The following is a 26,094-nucleotide window of genomic DNA, read 5'->3' on the forward strand; positions in this document are numbered from 1 at the left end:
TGTTCAGTTTTACAGTAAACAAAACATTTAGAGTGCCATAAGCGGTCATCTCTGTATCCTGTCTGCTTTCGGTGTTAGTAACATACTGCAAGCACTGATGATTGGCTCTAGGTGGGCACAAGTATAAGATTCTGCCTAAAAGTCTACTATAAGATTCTTGTATTCACAAAATGCATTGCATGGCATATCTTTTTGTCTTTTGTTTCCCAGACATAGCTGATCTAGGAACAATGTAAATTTGAATCGTTGCAACTCTATCCTGCATAAAGGAGCATCAGCCAGCCCAGCAACTACTACCAGCTCTCTGTCAAATTCTGTCTGATAAAAAAGCAATTACTGCTCATGTAAGGGGCAGTCCATCTTTACAGTACGTGAGCTGTTTCATAGGTGTAATTATATATTATCAGTCTGCAATTGCAGGGAAATAAAAGGAAATGGTCAAATACATTACAAGTATCTTGTAAAATCATTTGGAGCAATGTAAAAAACCTTTTTATTGGCAAAATGCAAACCTCAGGGTAATTACATATTTCAGTGCAATTGGCTCTTGTGTAATAAGTATGCCCGTTTCTGTTTCATGCAGTTTCTGTGATTTAGGTAACCTGGTGATCCGGCTAATGGAATATTGCGAAATGATCATCCCTGTTAAATTGTTAGCCTTTTGCCTCCACCTCCTTCTCGACAACTCAGCTTCTGTGCATTTAGCTGCTGTACCAGCCTACACTAGATAAACAGCAGTGTCTGCTCCAATATTTGTTGATGCCTGTTGCCTAACCATTTATCAGTGGTCAGTAAGCACTTCGGCAGCTGGGACTTTGTGTGTGCATGAGTGTTAGAGATTAGTGTATATACAAGGCCATGTTAATTGAGGCATGCTTGTTTTCAGCTGAGTGTTGAGGACCAGACTAAGGACTAAGCTTTTCTGGCACACTTTTGCCTCCCAGTGAGCAAGAGTCAAAGCCAGGATACTCTGAACAGTCCTCACTGTCAGTATCGCAGCTGTGCAGAGAGGTAGTATTGGTCATTATCCACCCTGTCCTTAAGCCTATGGGCTAAGAGATATGTATATATATATTGAAAGAGAGAGAGAGAGAGAATTGTGCTGGCTAGAATGAACGGAGGATTCAAAGTAGTGTTGTGTGTGTCAGCAGATAGTAGCTGGGTCTTCACTTTCTGTTGCTCTCTGCTGCGTGTCTGTGATGCATACATATTTTGTATATGTTGCTATAGTGTCCTAGAAGTCTGTAAATTTGAGACACATACAGAGTCCAAGATACAAGAAAAAAATATATTCACCATAGAAGAGAGTTGTCATTTTTTTACCAGTCATCAGCTTGTGTGGTAAGTACTATAACGTTTGTTGTACTATGTACATGCATGTTTTTTTCAGCATTAAGCTAACAGCATTAGCTTCACAAATATGGAGTATCATTTTGCTTTTGATAAAAAAAAAGAAATAATAAAATAAGCCATGTATTTTGAACATTTTATTATGCACCTATAACCTCATACAATATTTTATTACATGTGCATGTCGGTGACTTGAATTAATTATTACTGTTGCTCATCCAAATCACACCCAACAATTAGTAACCCTTGCACACATTGTTGGTTCTGAGTTTTACGAACGTCTGCCTCGGAGGATGAGTTTATCGAGAAACATGTTTCCAAACGAACAAACCTCTAATTCTCCTAAACTCTGAACTGATTCACTCTTGCTTTCTGTCACTGTATATGGGGAACAGAGGAGCAGTAGGAACATGCTATGGTCATATTATTTTTATTTATAAACATTTTTATAGATTTAGAGAAACAGACTGGAACCCCGGCTCCTTTATAAGTGATCTTTCAAAGGTTTATCTCACTCCATTATTGTCAGCTTATTAACATGCTACTCAAATGTTGTAAAGAGTATTCAATCAAGTGTTATTTAAACAATTTCAGAAAATGAAAACAGAAACATATTACATATTTATCAAATGATAAAACAAACCTGTATCTGTTTATTTTATGTGAGATATGTACTAGCAGAATTTAAATATACTGTGTAAAATTATTATTTTTTTTTTTTTTTGCTGTCGATTTAATTATACCCATGCATCTTGTGGGGGTATAGTAGGCTAATACAAGTGTAATTTAATGGAAAAATCAGTATGTAACAAACTGTCTGTTACAGTATGTAAGGATGAAGTTTTTCTTTAATACTGTAATGTTAGTGAAGGTTCTATGAATGTATATTTTTGTTTAAAGTCTCGGGTAGTCCTGTATAGAAATACAGAATGTACTAATTTGCTCATAGAGTGATGATCACTATAAAAAATAGACTAGCCAAGATGGGAATCAAGCTTTTTGACATATCAGATTAGTTGTATTTGGTGGGAGTCTGTATAGTATCTTTATAGTTGATACACAACTGTATTTGTTTTTAAATTGCTTATGAGTAGAAATTAACAATTTCACGGCTATATTGTTTCAGTCTAGAGAGATTAAGGGTGCATACAGAAATTTTACTTCACGTTTAGTATAGTCTATCTGATATGACATTTCCTGCATGCATATTCTAAGGGGATGTTTTGGGTTTTTTTCTGTTCCGTTTCACATGGATTTAAGGGTACAGTGAATGTTTTATTTATAGCCTTTAGGGATAATGTTTTTATGTTCTTGATGTACAGTAGATGAGATTGTTGTTGTTGTTATTTTCCCATCAACAGCTAGAAAGAAACATAGGTAGCACACCATTTATTAGACATACTCAGTACTGGTGATTGCTAGCATTTATAAGTGGGGACTGCTGCCTAACTGTTTTATGCCAGAACATGACCATGTGGGAGGACCAGCTCAATAATGTGTTTGTTCTGCTGCTGGAGTGGTCTAAAGGATCATGTTATTTTAGGATTATTTATTATAGATGCTGCTGCAATGGTGTTTGCCACTCCTATTATTTTTTGTGTCGTCTGCAAATTTAACAAGTTTGCTTGCTATACCAGAATCAAAGTCATTATCTTTGCCTCAGTGTGAAGTTACCAATCAGCTGTAAGAACTGCTGGGATAAGGTAAGAATAAGTGCTCTAAGAATGCACCCAGAAGTACAATTTCATATCTAAATTCTTTTAGTCAGAGCCTAAGGCTTTCCTGTGTCATGCTTGGGAACGCGCCCTGCCTAACAGGCAGTAGTGTGTCAGGTGTCTGTGGCTGTACTCCTGGATTTACCCACAGAGCAACCACTGTCTTCACTCTCAGTCATTATGATTCTAAAGAAACTTAACTTTTATTGCAACTTTTATTGTGGTGGTAATGCACTGTGTTTAAGGGCCAATGTATGTTAATGTCATAGCTTGTTGAGTTAAAGTTTTAAAGCATTACAATTACCTTGACATATTTGTATTATATTGCAGTATATTTCTCTTTTAATACATCAGTAGTTCAAATGTACAGGTCTCAAAATCTAGGTTTCCTAATAGTTGGTCTGGCAAATTTCCTGGATGGGAGCCAGAGGTCCATAAGTTCAACCCCCTAACTGTTGAACTCTCATTAAAATACTGTAAAAACCCTATTAAACAAAATGTACACCATTGCTTTGATCACCCAGCTAGTGAATTTCTGGTGGTTATTTTTTGTTTTTTCCTGCCTGTACATTTTGAAGCTATGACAGTTGTTGTTGTTTTTTGTTTTTTGTTTTTTTTTAGTTGATAAATAAATGCAGTATCCCACAGTGGGGTTTCCTCTGTGATTCTTAAATTTAAAACAAAATAAAAATGTCCTGTCTCTAATACATTCTTCCTGTACTCTACTTTTATCAGAATCAGACTGGTCTCTTGATTGTTCAGTTTGTTTCATGCCCCAAAGGTAGTTTAGGAACCCTCACCAGAGGTCAGTTAATTTGTGAAGCAATCTGCAGAAAGCACGTGCTACAACCAGCAAAGTGTGTGTGTCCGTCTCTACCCCACTGGCTTTGACCTACTTTGTTTAATGTTTGTCCTTTATACATATTTTGAGTAGTTTTTGTATTGCACACATTGCAGATTGTTCATGGGGGCATAATTACAACTATAAAAACAATAACCCACAAGTTTTACTATGCCAGTCATTGGACTAGTGAGTAAAAGTGGGGAAAAAAAGGTATATAAATGATGGACACTGACTAAATGTTTTTGGTTTCCTTTTAATCACTCGATCATTCATCCTTGACCATGACACATTTGAGTGACTATGACTGAAGCATATGCTCTTAATCACCCTTAATTAGTGAGACAGTTTATTGGACACTGGATAAGGATTGATTTCAGCTGTTGAATTGCAAGCTTGAATAAAAGCAATGAAGAAAATCACAGAAAAAAAAACAATATGCCACGTCTATCAAGAGAGCAGCGCCTTCGTGCAATGGGCATGTTGGAGGCTGGACTAGGGCTGCGTACTGTGGCTCGCCGTCTTGGGTGCCAACAGCCAGCAATTTCAAACTTGGCGAGACGGTATAACCAGACCTACTCTGTCAATCAGTGCATTTTACATGCACATAAGAATTCCGATATTTTTCGGAAAACTTTTTTTCAATATCAAAATTCATGTAAACATAGTTTTCGGGAAATGTATGAATATTCCGAAAGTCAGTTTTCGGAAAACAGCACCTAGAAATTTCCAATTTAAATTCTGAAAACTAACAAAATGTATATCATGTACTTATTCAGATAGCGTACTGCACATGTGCAAATTTTGTCCTTCATTCTTGCACAGAAAACAGAAAAAATAATAATCTGTAGTCAGTCTGCATTCATCCATTGTCTAGTTAGGGATAAAGTAATACATTTATGTATGTATTTGTTAATACCCATACTGAAGCAGCAAATGTTTTCCAGGTTTAAAATGGCATGAGAATTAAAAAAAAAAAAAAAAAAAAAAAAATGTCTGTAAAAGAAACTGGTAATATAGAACAGGATGAGCTGTTGGAAAGGCTTTTTGCACATTGCAGGGAATCTGAATAGAGGTATGGGACAGTAGTCTTTGAATTTAAGACCTGACACCTCGATAAAGCACTATATTGGATTGGTCTCCGTTCTGTTGCAGAAATGTCCAGTCTTCAAATTGTACTTAGGCTACTGCAGTACTTTACATTGCGAAAAATATCCTGCGTTTTCCGAAAACTTTAATCCATTTATACAGTTGAATTCTAATTAGATTTTCTATCGTTAATCATATAAACACAGAAAAGTTTTAAGAATCCGTTTTCTGATTCAGTTTAACTTTTGTCATGTAAATGTACTGAATGACAGGCCACGAACTGGGAGAACAAGAGTCACAACACCTGCCCAATATTTACAGATCATTTTGCAGCATCTTCAGTTGCTAATCAGCACAATAAAAAGTCACTTCACCTGCTCTAAAACTTTGTCATTTGTCAGTCACATCTAGTGAATTTTATCCAAATATAAGTTTCTTTGTTTCTTTTGATGCTCAGTATATAGACATGGTTTTTATCCAAAATTATTCAAAGCACACGTACAGACTTGAAACCTGCCTGCCAAATGCGTGTTGCTTTATAAGCCAAATAGCAAGCTGAATTCTCAGCAGCTCATATTGTTTATGCTGTAGAAAGATACATCAATTTAAAGTATTCCAGTAAGAATCCAGGGTGAAAGTGTTATAAGATGTGAGACTGGAGTATAACAAATACTGTATCTACATTATGGGTCAGGGATGCTAATCTCCACTGTATTCTGTGCTTGTATTGCCCCAGCCAGTTTAGTAGGTTCTGGAAAGAATGTGATTTCTAACTGAAATATCAGCCCACCATGTGTTGCAAGTTTCCTATGTTTCCCTTTGGTGTCCAGTCACCTTCACTGCTACTACTCCACCCCCATTGAGCACAGAACCCACACTGCCCTCCCTGAATAGGTGAATGCAATTAAGGAAACTAAAGTAGAGGACGCTTTTATTAATATTAAAAACCCCTCTAGCTTTAGATGTATACGATGAATGATAAACATTACCCATCCACCACCTCTTGAGTTTGAGAATCTCACTTTTTAATTGATTATTGCATGGGAGTGTTTAGCAAACTTTTTTTTCCATGATTATAAGGAGTGATGTTGCTCACCTAGAGACACTGGAGGTTTCTTAGCCTTTCAAGATAAGCTATCTGCCTGCTCCAACAATCACTCACTCAGTTCCTTTGTTTGCCACATGTCAATCAAAGTAAAGATGAAAGGAACTGAGGTGTTTTCAGTCTGGCAGCCTGATTTAGAGCAGCAAAGGTGTCTGCAATCTCTATTATTATTATTATTATTATTATTATTATTATTATTATTATTATTATTATTATTATTATTGTAGACATTTAGCAGACGCCTTTATCCAATAATCAATATATGTTCACCTGTCAGCAGTGCTTGAATGGGTGTAACCACTTTATTTTAAGAAAAAAAAAAAAATCATTATTTTGCTTCTTGACATTTACATACTTTCAAGCAAGTGAGTAACAAAAATACAGTCAGGTACTGAAAATTCAGAGCTACAAAAAAATCTCAGTAGCAACATTCTCCTGCACAAAGCAATGTGCCTGACAGTTGTGGCATATGAACTGAGAGTATTTGTCATGCATACTCATCATGGATACACTCTACACGCATCACGCTACACTCATTACCCACCCACCGTCTCTTGAGTTTGAGAATCTCACTTTCTGTAAGATGTGACTCTTGAATAAGGGCTGTATCACAGTGCTACCTAGATAATGAAGTTAATATTTTATCCCTTTTAACAGGATTCTTAAACCCTTTAGCATTCCATTAAACTACCCGTAATTGGGATGGAACATCATGACAGTTTAATACATATCAGAAATCAAATATATGCAATATTACTGTGTTCAATATATTTAACCAATATGAAAAATGTAGCACAGAGAGTTGTAACGTAAACTGTATGTGACCTCAGAACAATGGGAAGTCACAGTAACGCTGAGCACAAATAACATAATTCCCATTAATAAGCATAGTTCTGGTCCTGACACCAGTGGCAGCAATTTAAAAAAAGTGTTGTTGTATCAAACTCTTTGTATAGTAACAAGAGCTTTAGTAGCAAGTGATTTTCAAATGAAATTTGTTAATTAAATCAATCCGTTAATACTTTGAAATTTATGTCTTAAATGAACAAATTTCTCGTTAAAAAGCTTGTCGCAGGTCACCTACATTACTTCCTGTCTCGAATGACTAGATAAGGGGAACTCGTTAATCAAAATTCATGTTAACGAGTTTAAGAAAAATGAATGGAAGCTTAATTTGCTGTTATGGAAACTGCTAGCCTACAGGGAGACGGCTCTCCCACCAGCGAGCAGCAGCCAAATGGAAATAAAAAATAATGGGACTATCTATGTTGTGTATAATTTGTAAACTTCATTTAAAATTGTGTATTTTGTCATGCAGAATGTACATTTACTTAGAACACTTCACATATAAAATGCTGATTTATGATTATCTGGTTTGTGGATAAAAATCGAACGGCACAGATTAATATAGATATATAAACGCATTAGTAATTGATCCTCATTCAGGGGGTATGTTTTGCCAGTTATTATACATTCTTTAACTCTTTTAATGAGCATTTTGCAATCTTTATTTGGTGAAAAAAATACCATAAGACATTTATGTATACTGGTTGAAATGTAATTTTCTTATGATGACATCTACTTTTGTATGTATTTTAGCATGTACGATTGTAGGCTATAAATACATAAGTTTCAAGGCCATTGCTGTTTGTAGTTGTTAGTTATTATACATGTATACCGTGTATGTAACACTTCAGTATATATTTATTAAGCTTTTAAAATTACGATAGAACTCCCCAACCCAAAGCACAATTTGTTTATAATTAGTTGTTCAGTGAATTCCTCTAATCATGCATTTTCTCTGGTACACTTTGCTTGCCTCCATGATAAACTCAACATGATTAGAAGTAGCCACCGAACACTTACTGTATTATATGCATACAAATGTGTGAAGGTGTAAGTGTACATTGTACATAGTGTCTGTGTGTGTGTGTGTATGTGGGGGGGGGGGGGGGGGGGGGGGGGGGGGGGAGTCTCTGACAACATTACGAAATACGTTTAGGCAAAATCCACGTCAATGATCTCGATCACATTCCTAGTACATTGCCGTGTGTCCTTGACGCCTGTTCTTCGCTCGTGTGGATAAGACACAGTTGTTAAAAGCTAAGGATGCACTGCAAATCCGCAATCACCTAATGAAACTTTATCGTAATATCTGATATACCCTTTTCTGTACCAAGATTTCAGTTGTATAATTCAAATAAAATCTACAGTAGGTGTCAGCTGTCATATAATGTATGTATCCAGAGCTACAGTTGCATTGATCATTTCTTGGTAGTAACATTACACTGGGAGCAAATAACGGTATATCATTTTAGCAACATAACAAACATTCCATAAGTTACAAATGGTTAAAATAAGTGAATACATTGTAACCACAAGTATAGAAAAGGCTAAATTATTTTCATAACTACAAATATTTAGCTATTGAGGTAGTCAGTAAGAAATTAACCCTGGTCCTGTCACAAATGCGGTCTGTTAAATGTCTGTTTCAAGGTGAGCTATATACTGTTTTGTTAATTAAAATCCTCTTTTTCCAAGTGCAAATGAACTCTTGATAATGGTAATTAGCACAGATTTGCTTTTAAATTCCCACGCAAACAAAATAAATAGTCGTAAGAAGCGCTGTTCGTTAAGATATTAACATTATTTCAGAAATCACATTAGGACAATTATTTAATAATGAAATATCCCCTTAAACATTTTAAATGACACACATAGTTATGCTGAGATGGGTTGTAAATGGTAACGTGATAAACATTTACAGTGCAGCCTATTATGGATTATTTATCGTAACTTTTCCAAATAAAAAGCAAATATGTGTGTTTTCGAAGACATTCCCAAATACTGTCTTTTGATTTTAAGAATTATTGTTTGATATTCTGTCAGACCCAAACTGTGGTGACAAAAAATTATATATTAAGTAAATGTGGAAAAAAATTATCTGTTAATGAGATTATTCTTGCAATTGTGGTACCATTCAAAGAGTAAACATTGTAAAGGGGTACTTGGGCTGAAACCTCCTGATAGAAGGGGTACAGTTTAAAAAAGGCTGAAACTCTCTGGTTTACAGTGTATGGCTGTGTTGTAACAGTATTTTTGATGAATGGTCAAGTGGCTTTCAGTACGTTGAACTACAGACACTCTTTAAAAGGTTCAGCAAAACATAGATTTATTTTTTTTTTTCATCGTAGTATAGCTTTTAATTGCTGTTTGGGTTTTTTTTTTTTTTTCCAGCAAAATACTAGTTATAGTATACTGTCGTCCAAGGTCGGGTTGAACAGAGAACTGAAAGAAACTTAACAGAATCTGGTTTTGTTTTTACCTTGTGTTTAAATGACTCGCCAAGTTGTAAAACTGGGTGCAATTAAACATCCCTGAAAACCAGACAGATCTAAGTGTGTCATTTCAGTCGAGCAAAGGCCATTTTGAAATAAGAACAATCTTTTCTTTTCATTGCAGCTTTTAGTAGCCCAACATGTTGCGCTGTGGGTCTGTGCTGTCATTTGCACGATGTTTGATTCGGCGGAAGATCGTGAACGTGGACAGTCTGGAGGATTCCAAGCTGTGCCGCTGCCTGTCCACTATCGACCTGATCGCCCTGGGTGTGGGGAGCACCCTGGGGGCGGGGGTGTACGTGCTGGCTGGAGAAGTGGCCAAGGGGAACTCTGGGCCCAGCATCATCGTCTCCTTCCTGATCGCTGCACTTGCATCAGTCATGGCAGGACTCTGTTACGCAGAGTTTGGTGCCCGCGTGCCAAAAACAGGCTCTGCATACCTCTACAGTTATGTAACTGTCGGGGAGCTGTGGGCTTTTATCACCGGGTGGAACCTAATCCTGTCATATGTGATAGGTAAGGTCTTAGGGCAGAGTTCTGGTGGTTATTGGTTAGGAGGGGTGGTGCAAACTGAAATAGGATCATGGGTCCCTGATTTCATAGGTTGTAGGGATGTCTTGGTTTCTAGTGAAATACATTTGGTGGTCTCAGCAGAAGCAGTAGTAGTAGTTCACAAAATAACAATACAATTATAAGTGTTGTGCATTTCAATGATTTTTTTTGTGACACGTTTGTAACCATGGGGTGTTTGGGAGGCATGAGCTCCTCCCCCTATTTCCTTCCTACCAATAACATCTGCTGAACCCCTATTTAATCCGCAATCTATGCACTTGCTCTCTGTCTTGCATTTTTTGTTTTCCTGTCGCAGCATAGCTGACAAACGCCGCTCAACATTCTACCCTCGATACTGCTGGACAAAGCTGTCTTGCTCTGAATTCACAAAGGCATTCCCGAATGGGCTGTCTGTTTTCGGTCATGTATCTTTACACAGCCCTGCAAGACTCCGATTTAATCCTGTAAATCTGATCAATTTAGATTTGAAATCTCTACTCGCCTCTCTTTTCTTTCTCTGATGTGTGTTGCTGCTGCAGCATGCTCCCACTGGTCGTGCATGCTGGCTTTTGAAGCTATTATCCCTCCCGTGCTGTGGGTTTCTCGACTGCATATGCCATGACAGCAGCATCTCTGGAAGAAAAGCTGATGCTGAGATAAGCTACTTGGCTCCTTCAAAAGCTGTTTGCTGTAGGTATATTTCTCTGCAGATCACGCACCGGTGCTTGCAGCACGCTCTCGTCAAAGCTATTATTATCCTCTCTATTTTCATGTGAGTTTCCCTATGCATTGCCAGGCTTTCACTTACATTGTTCCATCTTTTCCGTGCTTTGGTCGTAAGAAAGGAGATAGGAACGGCCCTGCTCTGTGTTCCACAGCAGTGTTCTGTATTTACATTATTATCACGACTCCATTGATTACACTCTATCATTGCTTTCGCCTCGCTCACTAGCACTGCAGCTCCCAATTTTTTCATAGCTACCAATATTTCACGTTAATGTAATTTTTGTTTTATATTATAATGCTCCCTATGCAATCTGCTGCCCTTGACCCAGGCAATTCATTCAGCAATATTCTTTTTCTCTTTTAGCACTAGCCATAAACTCACAACTGAAGCCACAAGCTCACTTGTTAGTCAAGCAGTTACCGGTTTCTGCCACTAGAGGTCTCCCATGTCCCAAGAGTGAAACTCTTCAGTTTAGTTATGTTAATTATATTTATTTTATTTCTATTTTGGTGTTAAGTTCTGCATGTTGCTCATCTAGTCAGTGCCAGTTCTTGCACATGTGCAGCCTCTGTGGTGACGCTCACTCCCTTTCCATCTGCCCACTTTTCTCCAAATAACAATCATCCCTCCTCATCACTTCCACTCCCATCAGCATTTCCCTCTTGACCCAGGTGCTACAAAATCATCACAATTTGCAAATTAATTTCCTACCTCATCTCCAGACTTTCTAGGAAGCACAGAAAGACATCAGGATGTGGACTTCCCTCCTGCCGCACTGGAATGACCTTTCTCTGTTCTACGACAATTTCATACCCCCTGCATTCCAGTGGAAAGAAATGCTTGCTGAGAAAAGCTTCTTGCAGAGCGTAAAGATCTGCCCGCTCCTTCAACGCAACTGGCAGTTCACCTTCTCAACCTTCTGCAACAAAATCGAATTTTTCTTACTTCTGTTAATCAGGATTTTATTATTTCCTTTCTTGTGCACGCAAAAGACAAACTACAACTCTCCTTGAGAACCCTCAAAACTTAGCTAGCAGGCATTCAATACCAATATTGCCTAACCCGTGTATCCCCAATTCCCACTGTCCGCCGCCTTCTCTGTGGGATGGCAAAGTGTCCCACCTTCTGTCCACCAATTACCACTGATTATTCTCTTTCAGCTAATCACAAGGTCACAATCTCTGCTAAGGTTGTTTCTTTACTTTCGATGATCTAGTCATGTAATCTCTTTGCCTTGCTGCCGCTTTTGTTTTTTTCCGATATTCTGAATTCACTATCTCCTCTCCATCTCCCTCTTTTTCCCTCTCTTGGCCTTTGCTTCTGCAATACACTCTAGTTATTGAATCTCACTATCTCCTCTTCTTACTAATTTCCAAAACAGACCAGCTCTGCCAAGGGCAATTCGTGCAGCTCTGTAAGCTCAACTTCCCCCTTTGTCCTTATTCTTCTCTGTCCCGCTATCTTTCCTGTAGCAACCCCTCCAACCCTTCTGATCCCTGTTCATTTCATGGTCTTAAAATATCTATCTAAAGATTTCGTGATTTACACATATTAGGTATTCCTTCCATAGATGCAACAGTCAGTGTCAACAGGCCTTCCACTGCAGTGGAATCTTGTGTTCGTTCTACTCCCTGATATATCTTTGCTCAAGATATATCTTATGTCCAACATAGTATCGTTAGTATGCCTGGAATGGGGGCCATCTCTCTCTGACGGGACCACCAGAGGTTTCCTCTCAAAAAAGTTTTTTTTTTTTTCCAGAAATAAACACGGGAGCCTGCACAGTGACTATTAACTCACTGACTATAAGCTAACTGAAACTTGTCCTATCTTTTAATTGTCCTATCAAAAAAAAAAAAAAAAAATATATATATATATATATATATATATATATATATATATATATATATATATATATATATAAGGAATAGAAAGAAGACAAGCGTTGAATTGACAACAGAACTGGCAGAAGGCACAGGTGTAATTTTCACTTTTGCTATAGAATTCAAACTATGGAGGTAGTGCAGAGGGTGTGGGGCTGCTAGAAAGTGGGGAGAAGGAAATTTAATAAGAGGGTCCATTTGGGAAGAGCTCATTAACTCACTAGCATTCAACTCCTGCTGTTCATTAGCTGGCAAATTTAGCAGGATTCTGTGCTCCTGTCACCCGGATTTTGACAGGTTTGTAAATGAAGGCTATGAATATCTCTTGTTATTTTAAAGGTACTTCAAGTGTAGCGAGAGCTTGGAGTGGGACTTTTGATGAACTCCTGGGGAAGCAAATTGGTCGGTTCTTTAGCACCTACTTCCAAATGAGCTCTCCTGGGCTAGCCGAATATCCAGATTTCTTTGCAGTGTGTCTAATACTGTTACTATCAGGTAAGAAAATAACATTTATTTTTTTTCTTTTATAATTTATACAACCACAATACTTATACACCAGGGTAGAACAACTCATACCAGGGTTGTCCAGTGGAAATCGTTTCATCCAAAGCCATGAATTTATCAACAAGTGGAAGGTCTGGAATGCATTATTACAGAATATAAGTATATTTGTTTTTACAATATTTGGCCTGTAGTGTTTAGAGTAGAAGACAAGAAGTGAAGCTGGGTGATTGATTGCTGGTGCAAGCTGCTTTTAACTTACTTATTTATACAGTATACAAGTCTATTCTTTACCAGACACAATGACGTTACTTTCTACAGTTATATGGAAAAACTACAAAATGATCATATACTCACCTGACAGCTCCATCAATCTAGATTTAACCAAACACTGCTAAGAATCCCAGCCAAATCAGACTGTAGTTGGATAAACTACAGTTTATGGTTTGTATTATCTTGTAAAAGATTATTTGTGTATATACTTTTTTTTCTTCCTTCAATATTCTGAAGGTCTGCTGTCTTTTGGTGTGAAGGAGTCTGCTTCGGTCAACAAAGTATTCACAGCTGTCAATGTGCTAGTTCTTGTGTTTGTCATTATCGCTGGTTTTGTGAAAGGAGATTCAGAGAACTGGAAAATAACAGAAAGTGCTCTCATCAATTTTACTGCAGTGACAAGGTAAATAAAATCTAAAAAATATTCTTGGTGCATACATTGAATCTCTAGTACACCAGCTTGCAAGACCTAAACAGTATGTCGATTCATATGTCTACATATCTGGACATCTACTGTAGATATTTGCATCAGTACAATATACATTTGTTACAAACTGCTACTAATTGTGCCTTACTAAACTGGTAGTACCACACATAAAAATAAAATAAAACAAAACATTATCAATCACAAACTGTATTTTTCCTGTAAAACCCTAATATGCGGTACATTTTAATTTGAAAGTGTGACAGGATTTTTTTTTTTTTTTTTTACTGTTTAACACTTGTGCATCTCAATTCTTTTTCTCTTAGAAACCTGTCGTTGGCAGATAATGTCACCAGTGCATATGGTGTTGGTGGTTTCATGCCCTTTGGTTTTGAAGGAACGCTGGCTGGAGCTGCTACCTGCTTCTACGCCTTTGTTGGTTTTGACTGCATTGCAACAACAGGTCAGTTCTGTGAAAGCGAGAGCTTTGATAACAGGCTGAACACTAACAAGCACATCTGTGTCACTTCAAGAATACACTGCATAGTGTGGGTCTCCACACAACTGTAGAAGTAGCTTGCTTTTCTAGTTCCACGTTCATTTATAAACATACAAGCCATGTAAAATGTTTGAAATGTTTGTTTAAAACAATCAGCAGCTTTTCATTTAAAATGTTTGCAGACAGACATTTGCACTGTTCCCACATTTACTTGGCAGATCAGTGTATGGGACGCATTAGCTTTTTAATTTACAGTATTTGTACTGTATGTGCTGCGCTGCTATTGTACTGCAGAAATTGAAGGACATTTTAAAGACAAGAACATTTTAAGATAACATGTTCACAGCTGTGTGTGAGATGTTGCTAAGTGCATAATGGCTTCTGGGTTTACCTTCAATTTGCTGCACTCCACTGGCTTTGTAAAGCACTTTGATATGCTGAAGCACTATATAAAAGTAGTGTTTTACTTGATATGTAGGGAAATTTATAATATAATGCTGGATATTGTCCTAGCTGCATAATACAGTTTATTCAAAGTGGTGTACTGCTAACATCAGAAGAATACTAAAACTTTGAGTCGTGTAGTCTTACTGGTTGGAGAGGGCAATACAATGGAATGTTTTTATTATTTATATAGTATTGGATATTTATTTAGATCTAGTCTGTTTTTCTCTGAGCAATTTGATTTTTAATATGTAATGTTTCTGTGTGTGTGATTTTGCCGACCATGAAGTTAGTAGATAAGAAATGTTCCTCTTCCTTAGTCCCTGTATCCATTTAAATAGATTTTGCTATTTTTATTATAAATCGTGTAGTAGGTTTTTTTGGTACTGGAACCTAGAAGCCACATAGGTTGTCTCATTCTAGGTCTCCTTAGCACCAAGAAAAAACATCCATTCAGTTTGTGTGAGGCCTGAGGAGTTAAAGCGGACCGAGTTCCTCCCATGATATAATTTCAGGTGAAGAGGTGAAGAACCCTCAAAAAGCGATTCCTATTGGGATTGTCACCTCCCTGCTTGTCTGCTTCCTGGCCTACTTCGGGGTCTCTGCAGCACTGACCCTTATGATACCGTACTACCTCCTGGACGAGAAGAGCCCTCTCCCTGTTGCTTTCGAGTATGTTGGCTGGGGTCCTGCAAAGTTTGTGGTGGCAGTGGGATCCCTTTGTGCTTTGTCAACCAGGTGAGGACATCACTTCCACCTCTTACTGGATTCACATGTACTGTATCTGTAAGCATCATAGAGTTGAGGGAATGTTCTTTTACATTTATTATGCTTTGTGACATATTGGAATGGGGTTATGGCAATAGTGGAACTATATTGTGATTTTTAAAATTCAGATTCGAAAAACAAAAACAAGCATTAAGAAAATTACACCATAAACATTACCAAGGTAACAATCTTTGTTGTCCAAGTTTGGCCATTACAAGTTCTGCTACTACTGTTCAAACTATTTTTTGGTGTGATAAAGAAAAAAAAAAGCTGACAAATGTTTTTTTTTTATTTATTTATTTATTTTAATTTAGAATGCTAGTAACACAATGTTTATTTGAGGATTAAACAATAGGTTTCTTATTGTTTTATAAACATATTTGATGTCCACTAAATGTGTAGTTCTGTACTGTCATGTTTCAGTAATTGGTCAGCTACAGTACAAATAAGAGTTGATACTGTTACTGTCTGTGCAATCCAGTATTTAGTGTACATTTATATACTGGGTTCATTTCAAAGCCTGTGTGTGATGCATGGTAGACATGTTTGGGGTTAGTTCCTTTTTATTTTTATAATTGATTTATTTATTATTTTTTTTTATAAAATTTGATAGGAGGTAATAGAAAACCTTAAGTTTTCAAACGGATAGACAGCAGTTCTGGGTTCCTTAAATGTTTATGGAAAAGGTGATGGTACTGCTAACTGGTTTGAAGCAAGCACATTTTCTTTTCTTTTTTTTCTTTGGCTACATGTTTGTAACAGTTTTTTTTTATAAAAAAAAAAAGAAAAAAGTGGTAGTAATTTTAAATCGAATTATGTATGAATTCATAATACATGGTTAGATATGCACATGAATAAGCATCTATATTTATTTATATTTAACCCCTCCTCAACCTTAATACAACATGTAGTGTGACCATGTAGATTATTTTGTCCCAAACAATGTAGCCAAACAAAAACGCAGTGATGTTCCTTGCTTTTCATTCTCTATACTACCACCTTGCAAGTTATGTAAGTTTGCCTCTAACTTTTGCCACATTTGCATGTCTCTGCTCTTCACCCAGTCTGCTCGGTTCCATTTTCCCAATGCCTCGTGTTATCTATGCTATGGCAGAGGATGGGGTGCTTTTCAAAGTGTTAGCCCAAATCAATCTTGAGACAAAGACCCCAGTAATTGCAACAAAGGCCTCCAGTGCCATCGCAGGTGAGAGTTCTGAGGGAGTGTTGGAATATTGAAAAATCTGGTTTAGCTTCTATTCAATGGGAGTAAATGTGAAACTGAAGAAGGACAACGAGAAACCTTTTTGTAGGTATCTGTTTAGTTTTCTAGATAGCTTACTATGTTAGTTTCACATTTGCTGAGATGTACAGTAGGAGAAGTGTTTGTTGTAGATGTATGCATTTGAACTGTGAATCTTCTGTTCTAGCCTGTTGGGTTCCATGTTCCCCTTGCCCCGCGTTCTCTTTGCCATGGCACGAGATGGCTTACTATTCAGATTTCTTTCCAAAGTGAGCAAACGTCAGACGCCAGTCGCTGCCACATTGGCAGCAGGTTCCACCGCTGGTAAGCCCCAGAGTATATTCAGGTTCCATCTGCAACAAGACCCTTTGCATGCAAGGATCTGGCCGGGAAAGTCAGCTTTGTGCAGTGTGCATGCAGCTAGAAATTCTTATTTATTTTTCCCGTAAGGCGGTAAATAATTTATGACAATGAGTACGTACGCTTGGTTTCAATACAAAGGCTCACAAACCGGTGAGTTGCTTTTTTACCATTGAAGCAGCATTCAAGCTTTAAAATTGCACTGCTTGAAAAGAAGTACTGTAGCAGCTAAAAATCTACCAGCATAAATGCAAAAGTAACATGTGAAATCGGTTCAGTAGCCTTAAATTAATTGTATGTGAAACGAGTCAGTTCTTCAGATTTCTTTTATTGGTAAAACCAAGCATACCTACTTACGGTGGTGCTTGATTCTGCTTTAAAAATCAAAGTATAATAATTCTGTGATACACTGCATTATAGATCTTCTTCAAACAACCCTTCTTAATAATGCCAGATCCTGTAAGTTGAGCCTCGGTTGTTACCATGCATTTCACTTATAATGTTTCACTGTATAATGTTTTTATTTTTTATTTTTTTAAATGTTAGCAAGCATAGTTTTGGGGGCATGGAGCTGGGGGTTTCCAATTTCGTGTCAATTAGTACCTATTTTCTATTTAAGCCCTGATCACTTGCACCTTCGCTGTCTAGTGTTTCGTTTTCCTCCTCCTCCCCTCCTCCACCTTTTCATACATGCCTTCGCATCGGTCGTCTCTGAGGGGCAAGTGATCATCACTTCCCTGACCTCAGGGCTAGGCATCCACCTTCAGTGGGGTTCTCACCATGTGGGTCAGAGTGGACCCCTGGCCACACTCTGTCCTTTCACAGCTCTTGCACTTCTCTTACCTCACTCGAGGGTCTGTTCTGTACTCTGCTTTAATTCGGGACATGGCTACTCCGTGCTTGAGTCCCATACTAACCTCTATGCCTTGTCCTTATTTCAGGTCCCAGGCAGCGTGAAGTCTCGGCCAATTGGGGGTCTAATGAGTGCCCCTTTACAGAAATCTCAGTTGCTGGGTACCTCTCTCTATCTCCTTTCGTGTCCCAGTCTACCGGGACCGACTTCCCCCCGAGGAGCGGCTCCCCGAGTCATAACCCTCGTGCGTGTTTTCGGTTGCTGGGTCCTTTGCCCCTGGATTGTGTCGGCATCACCGTCCTCAGTCAGTGACCATCTTTCTATCCTGTTTCGGTTGCTGGGTCCTCTGCCTGGGATGTGTCAGCATCATCGCCCTCAGTCAGTGACCGTCTTTCTATCCTGTTTCGATTGCTGGGTCCTCTGTCCCTGGGTTATGTCGGCATCGTTACCCTCAGTTAGCGACCACTTTCTATCCTGTTTCCATGTCCAGCTCCGCTGGTCTGCTACTAGAGTCAGGGCCTCGCCCTTTCTAGCCTGTCCTGCTAACTGCTCCTTTCTGCTTCTTCTGCCCTATCCTTACACCCCCAGCTCATGCCCCGTGAAATAACCAAAATGCCAAAAAAAAATGTGCAATACATTATTTAATCTTAAAACACATTCATGCATGACAAAAGTAAGGTCATTATTTATCAATAAGCTTTCTTTTTGGTTTTTTTGGTAGGGGGTAGTTGTGATTTTCTGTACTTTTTGAGGTACCCATGAGTTATTCTCTGGTTTGCTTGGATGTCAGTGCTGACATGTGCTTAATAAATCTGGGGCAAAACCCTGATCTATTGACCAGTCTGTTTCCCTTGCACTTGACAGCTGTAATGGCATTCCTGTTTGACCTGAAAGCACTTGTTGACATGATGTCTATTGGAACCCTTTTGGCTTATTCCCTGGTAGCAGCCTGTGTGCTCATCCTCAGGTAAGTTATAAATAATAAGTGTTAATGAATAAAGCAAATCAATTAACATGTTTCCCTTTAGTGAATGAGAATGAAGCACTCTCTTCCTTTGGATTATTCAGTGAAATCATGCAATCTCGACTGTCTGTACTGTCAATCACTATGTTGGAAAATGATTCTCAAACAACGGTTGCTAACTAAACACAACAATGTCATTTTAATGATCATAAACATGTCAGATGTAAATACTGACACCTTCAGGTATTTTAACACATTTTTTAGTCCCCTTATTAACATCACTAAATACAATAAAGGTATTAGATCCACCAGTATTTAGATCATTAAAATGAACCCAATCAGCTTTTTCATCTAAGAAAAAAGGGAAATGCTTCATTGATGGCTTGTAAAATGTTGTTATAAAGAAGCATAAAAAAGACAACTAAATCTTTGGAAACTTAAGTTCTGAATCAAGTCTTCAGAATAAGTTTTGCAAACTCTACAATTGCCATTTAAGAATCATGTTTATATTGACACAATTTTGAAAAGTATATTTTAGTTTAGTTCTGAGAGGTATTTCCTGGTTTCACACCATTTGGGCATTTGAATAAAACCACATCTTGCAAGGAAGATTAAAAGCTATAAAATTAAAATTGATCTTATAAAAGTTCAAAATATACCAGTTTTCAATTAGGGTAGCTTAATAGGTACATACAAAGTGATATTATACAGGGAAATATGTGTGGTGTTCTATAGTGACCTTTGAAAGTTAAATGCATATGCTACCTTGTGGTCATATAGTAAAATTGCAGCAATTTAGGGACTGTGGCTTAGCAATTGTTTTAGTGTATCTACTCCTAAGTAGGAACTAAAATGATGATTGCAATAGCTTCACCAATTTGTCTCAGTCAATCGGGAAACCAGTTACTGCGTTTTAGTGTTCAAATATTAATACAGAGATTTAACATTGTATACTTTTTTGTGTGTTTTTTTTCCCCGTAAATGCTCACAATTTTTTTTGCCTGGCTAGTGAGATCATTGTTCATCAGGTAAGTCAATGGATGATGTGTTAAACACAATTTTACTCTTTTGGGTGCCTGGCAAGATAAGAGTTTTGTATTAGAATATAAGTCCGATATTCCTTTTTTTTTTTTTTTTTTTTTTTTTTATACTAAAAGCGTCGCTGTATAGAACGATGGCTGACTTAGTATGAAGCAACTCATAAGGAATTTCTATAAGCGACTGAATAGCTTTTGGATCTAAAAGCTATTCAGTGTGGTCCAGTCCATTTCTTGACACTGACTAAAAAGTCTTTTTTCCAGCCTCTTGCACTCAGTTTTTATTATTATTATTATTATTATTATTATTATTATTATTATTATTATTATTATTAATAGGTATCAGCCTGATGTATCTTGTGAAAAGCCTAGCTGCAATCTCGAGAAAGAGAATCTCACTTCAGAAGATGGCAAAACAGAATTGGCTGAGTCAGAATCCCAACTAGCCATGCTTAAAGAAGGATTTACTCTGCAGTCAGTGCTCAGCCCGTCCATGCTGCCGACAGAGCAGTCCTCCTCTGTGGTGAACATCGCTGTCAGCATCATAAGTATGTAGCAATGTGTGTACAGTATGGAAGCATGTTGCGAAAATGTCAACTCTTAGTCAGTACGAAAGGCTGCTGAGAAAGGACTTTTAATAAAGATGAATTTACTAATTTAATTTTAGTACTACTATTTTGTCTCTACTCTTAGTTTAGGAAAACATATTCCTAACCTGTTAGAGTCAAGGTAACAGTAGTGTCCTAAATAGCAAGTCACTTCAGAGTACATTTTGGTTATATATTTCATTGTTTCCTATACAAACGGTGTGTTTTTGTTTTTTCTTTTAACTTTTTGATGTAGTCTATGTTAAGGGCCCTGAGTTCAGGAGCTACTGTTCCGTTCTAGTTACTTGACATAGACGTTATATTTCCCAGGCTCATTTGGCCAAAGTGAAAGTGGAGTTTCATTCCTAGTTCCCTGCCATAACTTGCTTGACTAAAACCAGCACCAGGGACTGTAAATCGAATGTGGTTTTTTAAACCTACTCGTCACCAGTCCAAATCCAAAGGCACTACAAAGAGGCATCTTGTCAGTCAGATAGATTGTTGATATTCTGAGAAGTCAGTTATTTTTTTAACAATTGGTGTTAACTTTTATTTCTCCAGTTTTCGTAGTATGTATTGTGAGCACTCTCACCACGTATAAGGGGGAAGCTGTGCTCGCCATGGAGTCATGGATCCTCGGCCTGCTTGCTGTGTGTCTCATGGTGTTTATTGTGTGTCTCCTCATTGTCTGGAGGCAACCTCAGACTCGCAAAAAAGTGTCTTTCATGGTAGGTGCATGAAACGTGGTAATTGTGCAGATCAATTACAACTTCACTGGAGCAGACTTCTAACTGATAGGCATTTCCATTTTCTACATTTTAAATACAATATACTATGATATAAATAGAATCCCATCGCAGTGCTTTACAATGTATGAGAAAAACCGTGGTCTCTCACCAGTATGTCAAACAGATAAAGAAAGCTACTTCCACAGAATGATGACATTCCCTAGCACCTGATACATTAATGTAGAACCTGTCTGGGGTCTCTTTTTAATGATATGGACAAAATAAATGTATACAAAAATAATTCCCAAATTTCCTTATCTTAAAACCTTGTTTTAATAAGCCAGCCTGTTGGGGAAACACATAAAGGACTGTTGTATTTACATCCAGTGCTGTCTAATTATTGTGACCTAAGTATGTCTGTGTTGTTTTTTAGGTTCCCATGTTGCCATTTTTACCAGTTGTGAGTGTCTTTGTCAATGTTTACCTGATGGTTCAGCTAAGTGGGGACACCTGGATCCGCTTTGCAGTTTGGATGGCTGTTGGTAAGTACAGTTCCTTCAATTTTGTATTTTAACATGTTCCTTTAGCAGAATAACCACAATGAATGAAATTCTAATCCTGAATTTATACTGGAACTCGCTTTAATAAAATATTTACCAGTACATTATCGCTTAAAAGGAAAGCATTCAGCTGTTTTTAGTATCTGGGACATGTTGAACAACACAAAAAAAAAACACATGCATATACACATATCTCAACAACATTATTACTTAAAGTGGTTTCACTTTGAATAGTTTTCAACAAAGATGATAGTTAATCATTTTCACCACAGAGGATAGTTAATTAGTTTTTTTTTTAAACAAACACAGGTAAAATTTGTAACATATTTTCACTGCCACAGTAAATGGAACGCTAGTGTATTTTAAAACCAAATAACATTAAAATATTGAAATATACGTATATTAAAAGCATTTATTCTCCAAATTGTGTATATTTATACTGTTGGATACAGTTTATTTACTGACCACTAGTCAATTTTGTTAAATGCTCATAGCTCATTCTTCCATACAGCAAGATGATCAATAAGCAAAAGCATCACATCCAACCTCACACAATTGCCATGACTGTATTAATATTAAGCTTGTTTAGGTCTTAACGTCATTTGTACAGTGGTAATTTGTACACCTTGTAATGAGAACTGGAAAATGTTAAACAGGATCACCACAATACCAAAGGCTGGTTTCACAGACCTTGATCAGCACTCATTTTGGACTACTTAAATTACTATTGCATTACTATTTTTTGTCACCAGCGATAAATGCACATCTGTAATTATTTCTAGGGATCTATTTTACTCCGATTTGTGCCACTGCAAGGTCTATGGATATTTGTTTTCTCTAGCCTTATGTGGTGAAAACTAAATCCATCCAGTCTGAAATCCTTTTAGTATTAGTTAGATCACAGGTTTAGTAGTTACAACTGGTTTTAGCATCCTGTGCAGGTACTTGTATGCATTTGTGTCCATTTAACATTCCTATACTGCGCTTGTTTCAAGGCTTCCTGATTTACTTTGGCTATGGTATCAGGCACAGTTTGGAAGGCCAACGGAACGAAGACGATGATTCAGTGCACAGAGAAATGGCAAATAAGAACTCGACTGAGGGAGGAGAGGACGGTGGCAATGCAGATGAGAACAACCAGTTCACTATCCATGAAAAAACAAGTCAATGTTAAGCCTGAGCAGCCAGCTGAGTCACAGCCCTGAGACTGTATCTTCTGTTACCAGCAGTACACCTGGGCAGAACATGAACTGTCAGTGTTCGTCTGCTTTTAGCAGACATTTTTTAAACCTATATTTACATACGTTCTGCACATTTTTGTAGTTTTTTCCATGTGTCCCTGAATCGGGCGGCAAACTTTCATGTCAGAGTGCTGAAGTTCAGTGGATCAGGATCGACCCAGGACAATACAGGCCTTCAGAAAAAAAACAAAACAGCCAAGAATAAAACTTCAGTAGAAAATGGAGGACATCCCTGACCGATTACTTCTGTGTAAGTGTGTATGAAAAACTAAAGCAAGAAATAGTGTAACCAAGTGCAGGTGTATTGGGATCTTTGCCAATAAATTGTTGCTGGGACTGGGTCTCTGTTTTGTCGAAAGGTGAAATCATAGTTGGAATCATTGGAAAATTGAGGGTAAACAGCTTTGGTTATAAACAATTGTTAATATTTGTAATCATTTAAAAACAAGACTTGTCCAGAAGAACTTAACAAAAGTGTGGTTATGTGCTTTGGTGGTACACATTGTAATAAGTCTTGTAATGTGTACCAAGTAAAACCAAAATCCAAGTGGCTGAAAAAATACAGTACTGCATGCATACTGAAACTTTTTTTTGTGGAAATGAATTTATGGTAACCAAACATAGAAAAAAACACATTATCTATAATTAATTATTTTTATTTATAACAATATATGTTGCTCTGTTACTTATATGAGATGATTTACAGAAACACAAACAGGTCATACTTTTCTGAATGCAGAAAGGTAGTTATAGAAAACAAAACACCAATACATAACATTGTTTTAAAAATGGATAGGTGTTTTTGGTCACAGAAGTGTATTTTATATTGTATATCTTCATTTTTATAGAGTTGTAATATTTGTTCCCTTTCAATCTCGAAATGTCAACCATTACTAGTTGGGAAATTACCCTTATGTCACATGACCTGAGCACATATTTAAAAAGCTGCCTGATTGGCCCGCTGTGACTACATATCTGTTGCATTGTAGAACAAAACCTTTGCTGTTTGATTCCTTGCTCCAACCTGATCAGACATGTCTCCACTTGCTGTTTTCGTGAGAATTTCTTTCTCTTCAAGACTGTTTGGCAAGTTATTACCTTGCGTAATTCACTTCGGAAGCCGGCTCGCATCTTCCTTTGGATGTAACACTAGTTCTTTTTCTGTATTGATTGTAGTTTGAACTGAATCACACGGCTGTGTGTTTTTAGTGCGGATTGTTGAGGAGCAGCAGCTGCTGTTTCCAGTTTTGTTTAAAAAAAAACAAACAAAAAAAAAAAACACATTTGTTCTAATTGGTCTTTTGACAGATTATTTATTGTTTCGGTTCCTGGCCCATGTTTGCGTGTTGTGCCAGACTGAGTATTAATTTTTTGTGTGTCTTAAAATCTGCTTTACTGTTGTCTTTCAGCTACAGTGTGTAACACAGCACATTAACCAGCTACATAGCATAGCACCTTGGGCTTTATTCGGTGGTACACAGCACTTCGTGCATAGTGCTCCATACACTCACCCGTGCCCCCGTGCTCAGTGGTGCCTCTGGCATTAACCCGGTGCATAGAACTCCCATACATAGCTCTGAAGCATTACTCTGTGCTTGGTGTGGTACATAGCACCCTGTGTACTCCCCTGAGCATAACACCTCGGTGTATAACGCTGGTTCATTTAATCTTTTAACCTTCCAGAGGGTGTCTACAATATGTGCTTCCAGTGCCTGGGCTCTGCACGACTCCAGTGGATGGTGGCAGACCACACCTTTTGCGAGGACCCATGGTAAGAGGGATGACTGTGCTTAAGGTCGTTCCACCTTTTCTGGCTCGCTGAGACCTTTGTTGACACTCTTGAGGAGCCCCTCTCATGGGCCTTCTGCGGGCTGTAGTGCCCGGTCTATGCCCCACTCCACTGAGCCCAAGACCAAGAAGCCTAAAAAGCATAGGCACTCGCCAGTTGAGGACGTGTTAGCCCTACTGTTGTTAGTCTGGCAGGTCCCTCTGCACCCACTCTGGCCTTTGGGTACTACCTACTCCCTCATCTCTGGACTAGTATTGTGTAAATTACTGTGTGCACTGTCCCAGTGGGTGCTCCACTTGGGGCAGGTAGGCTGTACCCCATTAACCAACCCTCGGCAGCAGCGGGCAGTGCCCAGCAGAGACCCCAGCAACTTCCTCAACAGAGGCACCGCCAGCCGAACACAGCCCAGCAGGCTCAGCAAGAGCAGCTGCAACCCTCACGGGCTCCGGCCACAGGCCCTGCACCCGCTCAATTAGCACCACCTTTTGGAATGGAAGCAATGCACCACCAACGCGTGGTTGCTTGCAACCGTCCACTCTGGTTACTTCCTCCAGTTTTGCACCGGACCTCCTCCCTTCTAAGGGCTTGTGAACACTTTGGTGTCCGACCCCTCATAGGCCTCTGTCCTCGCATAAGAATTGGCCACTTTGCGCGCACGCCTGGACTTAGTTCTAGAGGCTCTCATGAAGGCTTCCTTCGAACCTTTGCCCTCAGTGGACCCTAAATTCTTGTCCTTAAAGACTGCGTTTCTTCTAGCTGTCACATCAGCAAAACGTGTCAGTGCGTTTACAGGCCCTCTCGATAGAGGGTTCCTGTTTGCGTTTTGCCAGTGGTGGTGATAAGTTTACTTTGCACACTAACAACAGCTTTTCTGCCTAAGGTTGTTTTGCAGTTTCACCTGAACCAGTCGATGGAATTGGAGGCATTTTATCCGCCCCCTTTCACTTCTAAAGAAGATCAAAGACATAACACACTCTGCCCTGTCAGGGTGCTGAGGTGTTACATGGACATTTCTAACTCATGACTACAAACAATATGTTATGGGTCGCATACTCATAAGAACATAAGAACATAAGAAAGTTTACAAACGAGAGGAGGCCATTCGGCCCATCTTGCTCGTTTGGTTGTTAGTAGCTTATTGATCCCAAAATCTCATCAAGCAGCTTCTTGAAGGATCCCAGGGTGTCAGCTTCAACAACATTACTGGGGAGTTGATTCCAGACCCT

At 38.2% G+C, this 26,094-nt stretch overlaps 1 protein-coding gene across 2 annotated transcripts; it reads left to right on the forward strand.

Moving 5' to 3' along the window:
* The first annotated feature begins 936 nt into the window (after positions 1-936).
* Positions 937-23,694, forward strand: LOC121298379 (cationic amino acid transporter 2-like). 2 transcript variants are annotated; one of them, XM_041225499.1, is made up of 12 exons: positions 937-1,341; positions 9,563-9,954; positions 12,940-13,095; positions 13,612-13,777; positions 14,125-14,261; positions 15,257-15,479; positions 16,574-16,713; positions 18,827-18,929; positions 20,303-20,511; positions 21,112-21,278; positions 21,712-21,820; positions 22,834-23,694. In XM_041225499.1, exons 2-12 carry the CDS (start codon positions 9,579-9,581, stop codon positions 23,010-23,012), a joined length of 1,965 nt encoding a protein of 654 aa, XP_041081433.1. In that variant the 5' UTR covers positions 937-1,341; positions 9,563-9,578; the 3' UTR covers positions 23,013-23,694. The 2 variants fall into 2 exon arrangements, with proteins under 2 accessions (XP_041081433.1, XP_041081425.1); XM_041225491.1 differs by lacking the exon at positions 16,574-16,713 and adding an exon at positions 16,937-17,073.
* Positions 23,695-26,094: the final 2,400 nt, after the last annotated feature.

The sequence above is a fragment of the Polyodon spathula genome, chromosome 2 (genome assembly GCF_017654505.1).
Source record: "Polyodon spathula isolate WHYD16114869_AA chromosome 2, ASM1765450v1, whole genome shotgun sequence".
In the NCBI taxonomy this organism is placed as follows: Eukaryota; Metazoa; Chordata; class Actinopteri; order Acipenseriformes; family Polyodontidae; genus Polyodon; species Polyodon spathula.

Excerpts from the sequence above, each read along its gene's own strand:
- LOC121298379 (XM_041225499.1), top strand. The coding sequence starts at position 9,579 with ATGTTGCGCTGTGGGTCTGTGCTGTCATTTGCACGATGTTTGATTCGG. Across the intron at positions 15,480-16,573 it reads CTTTGTGCTTTGTCAACCAG|TCTGCTCGGTTCCATTTTCC; the intron begins GTGAGGACATCA and ends CTCTTCACCCAG. Across the intron at positions 16,714-18,826 it reads GGCCTCCAGTGCCATCGCAG|CTGTAATGGCATTCCTGTTT; the intron begins GTGAGAGTTCTG and ends TGCACTTGACAG.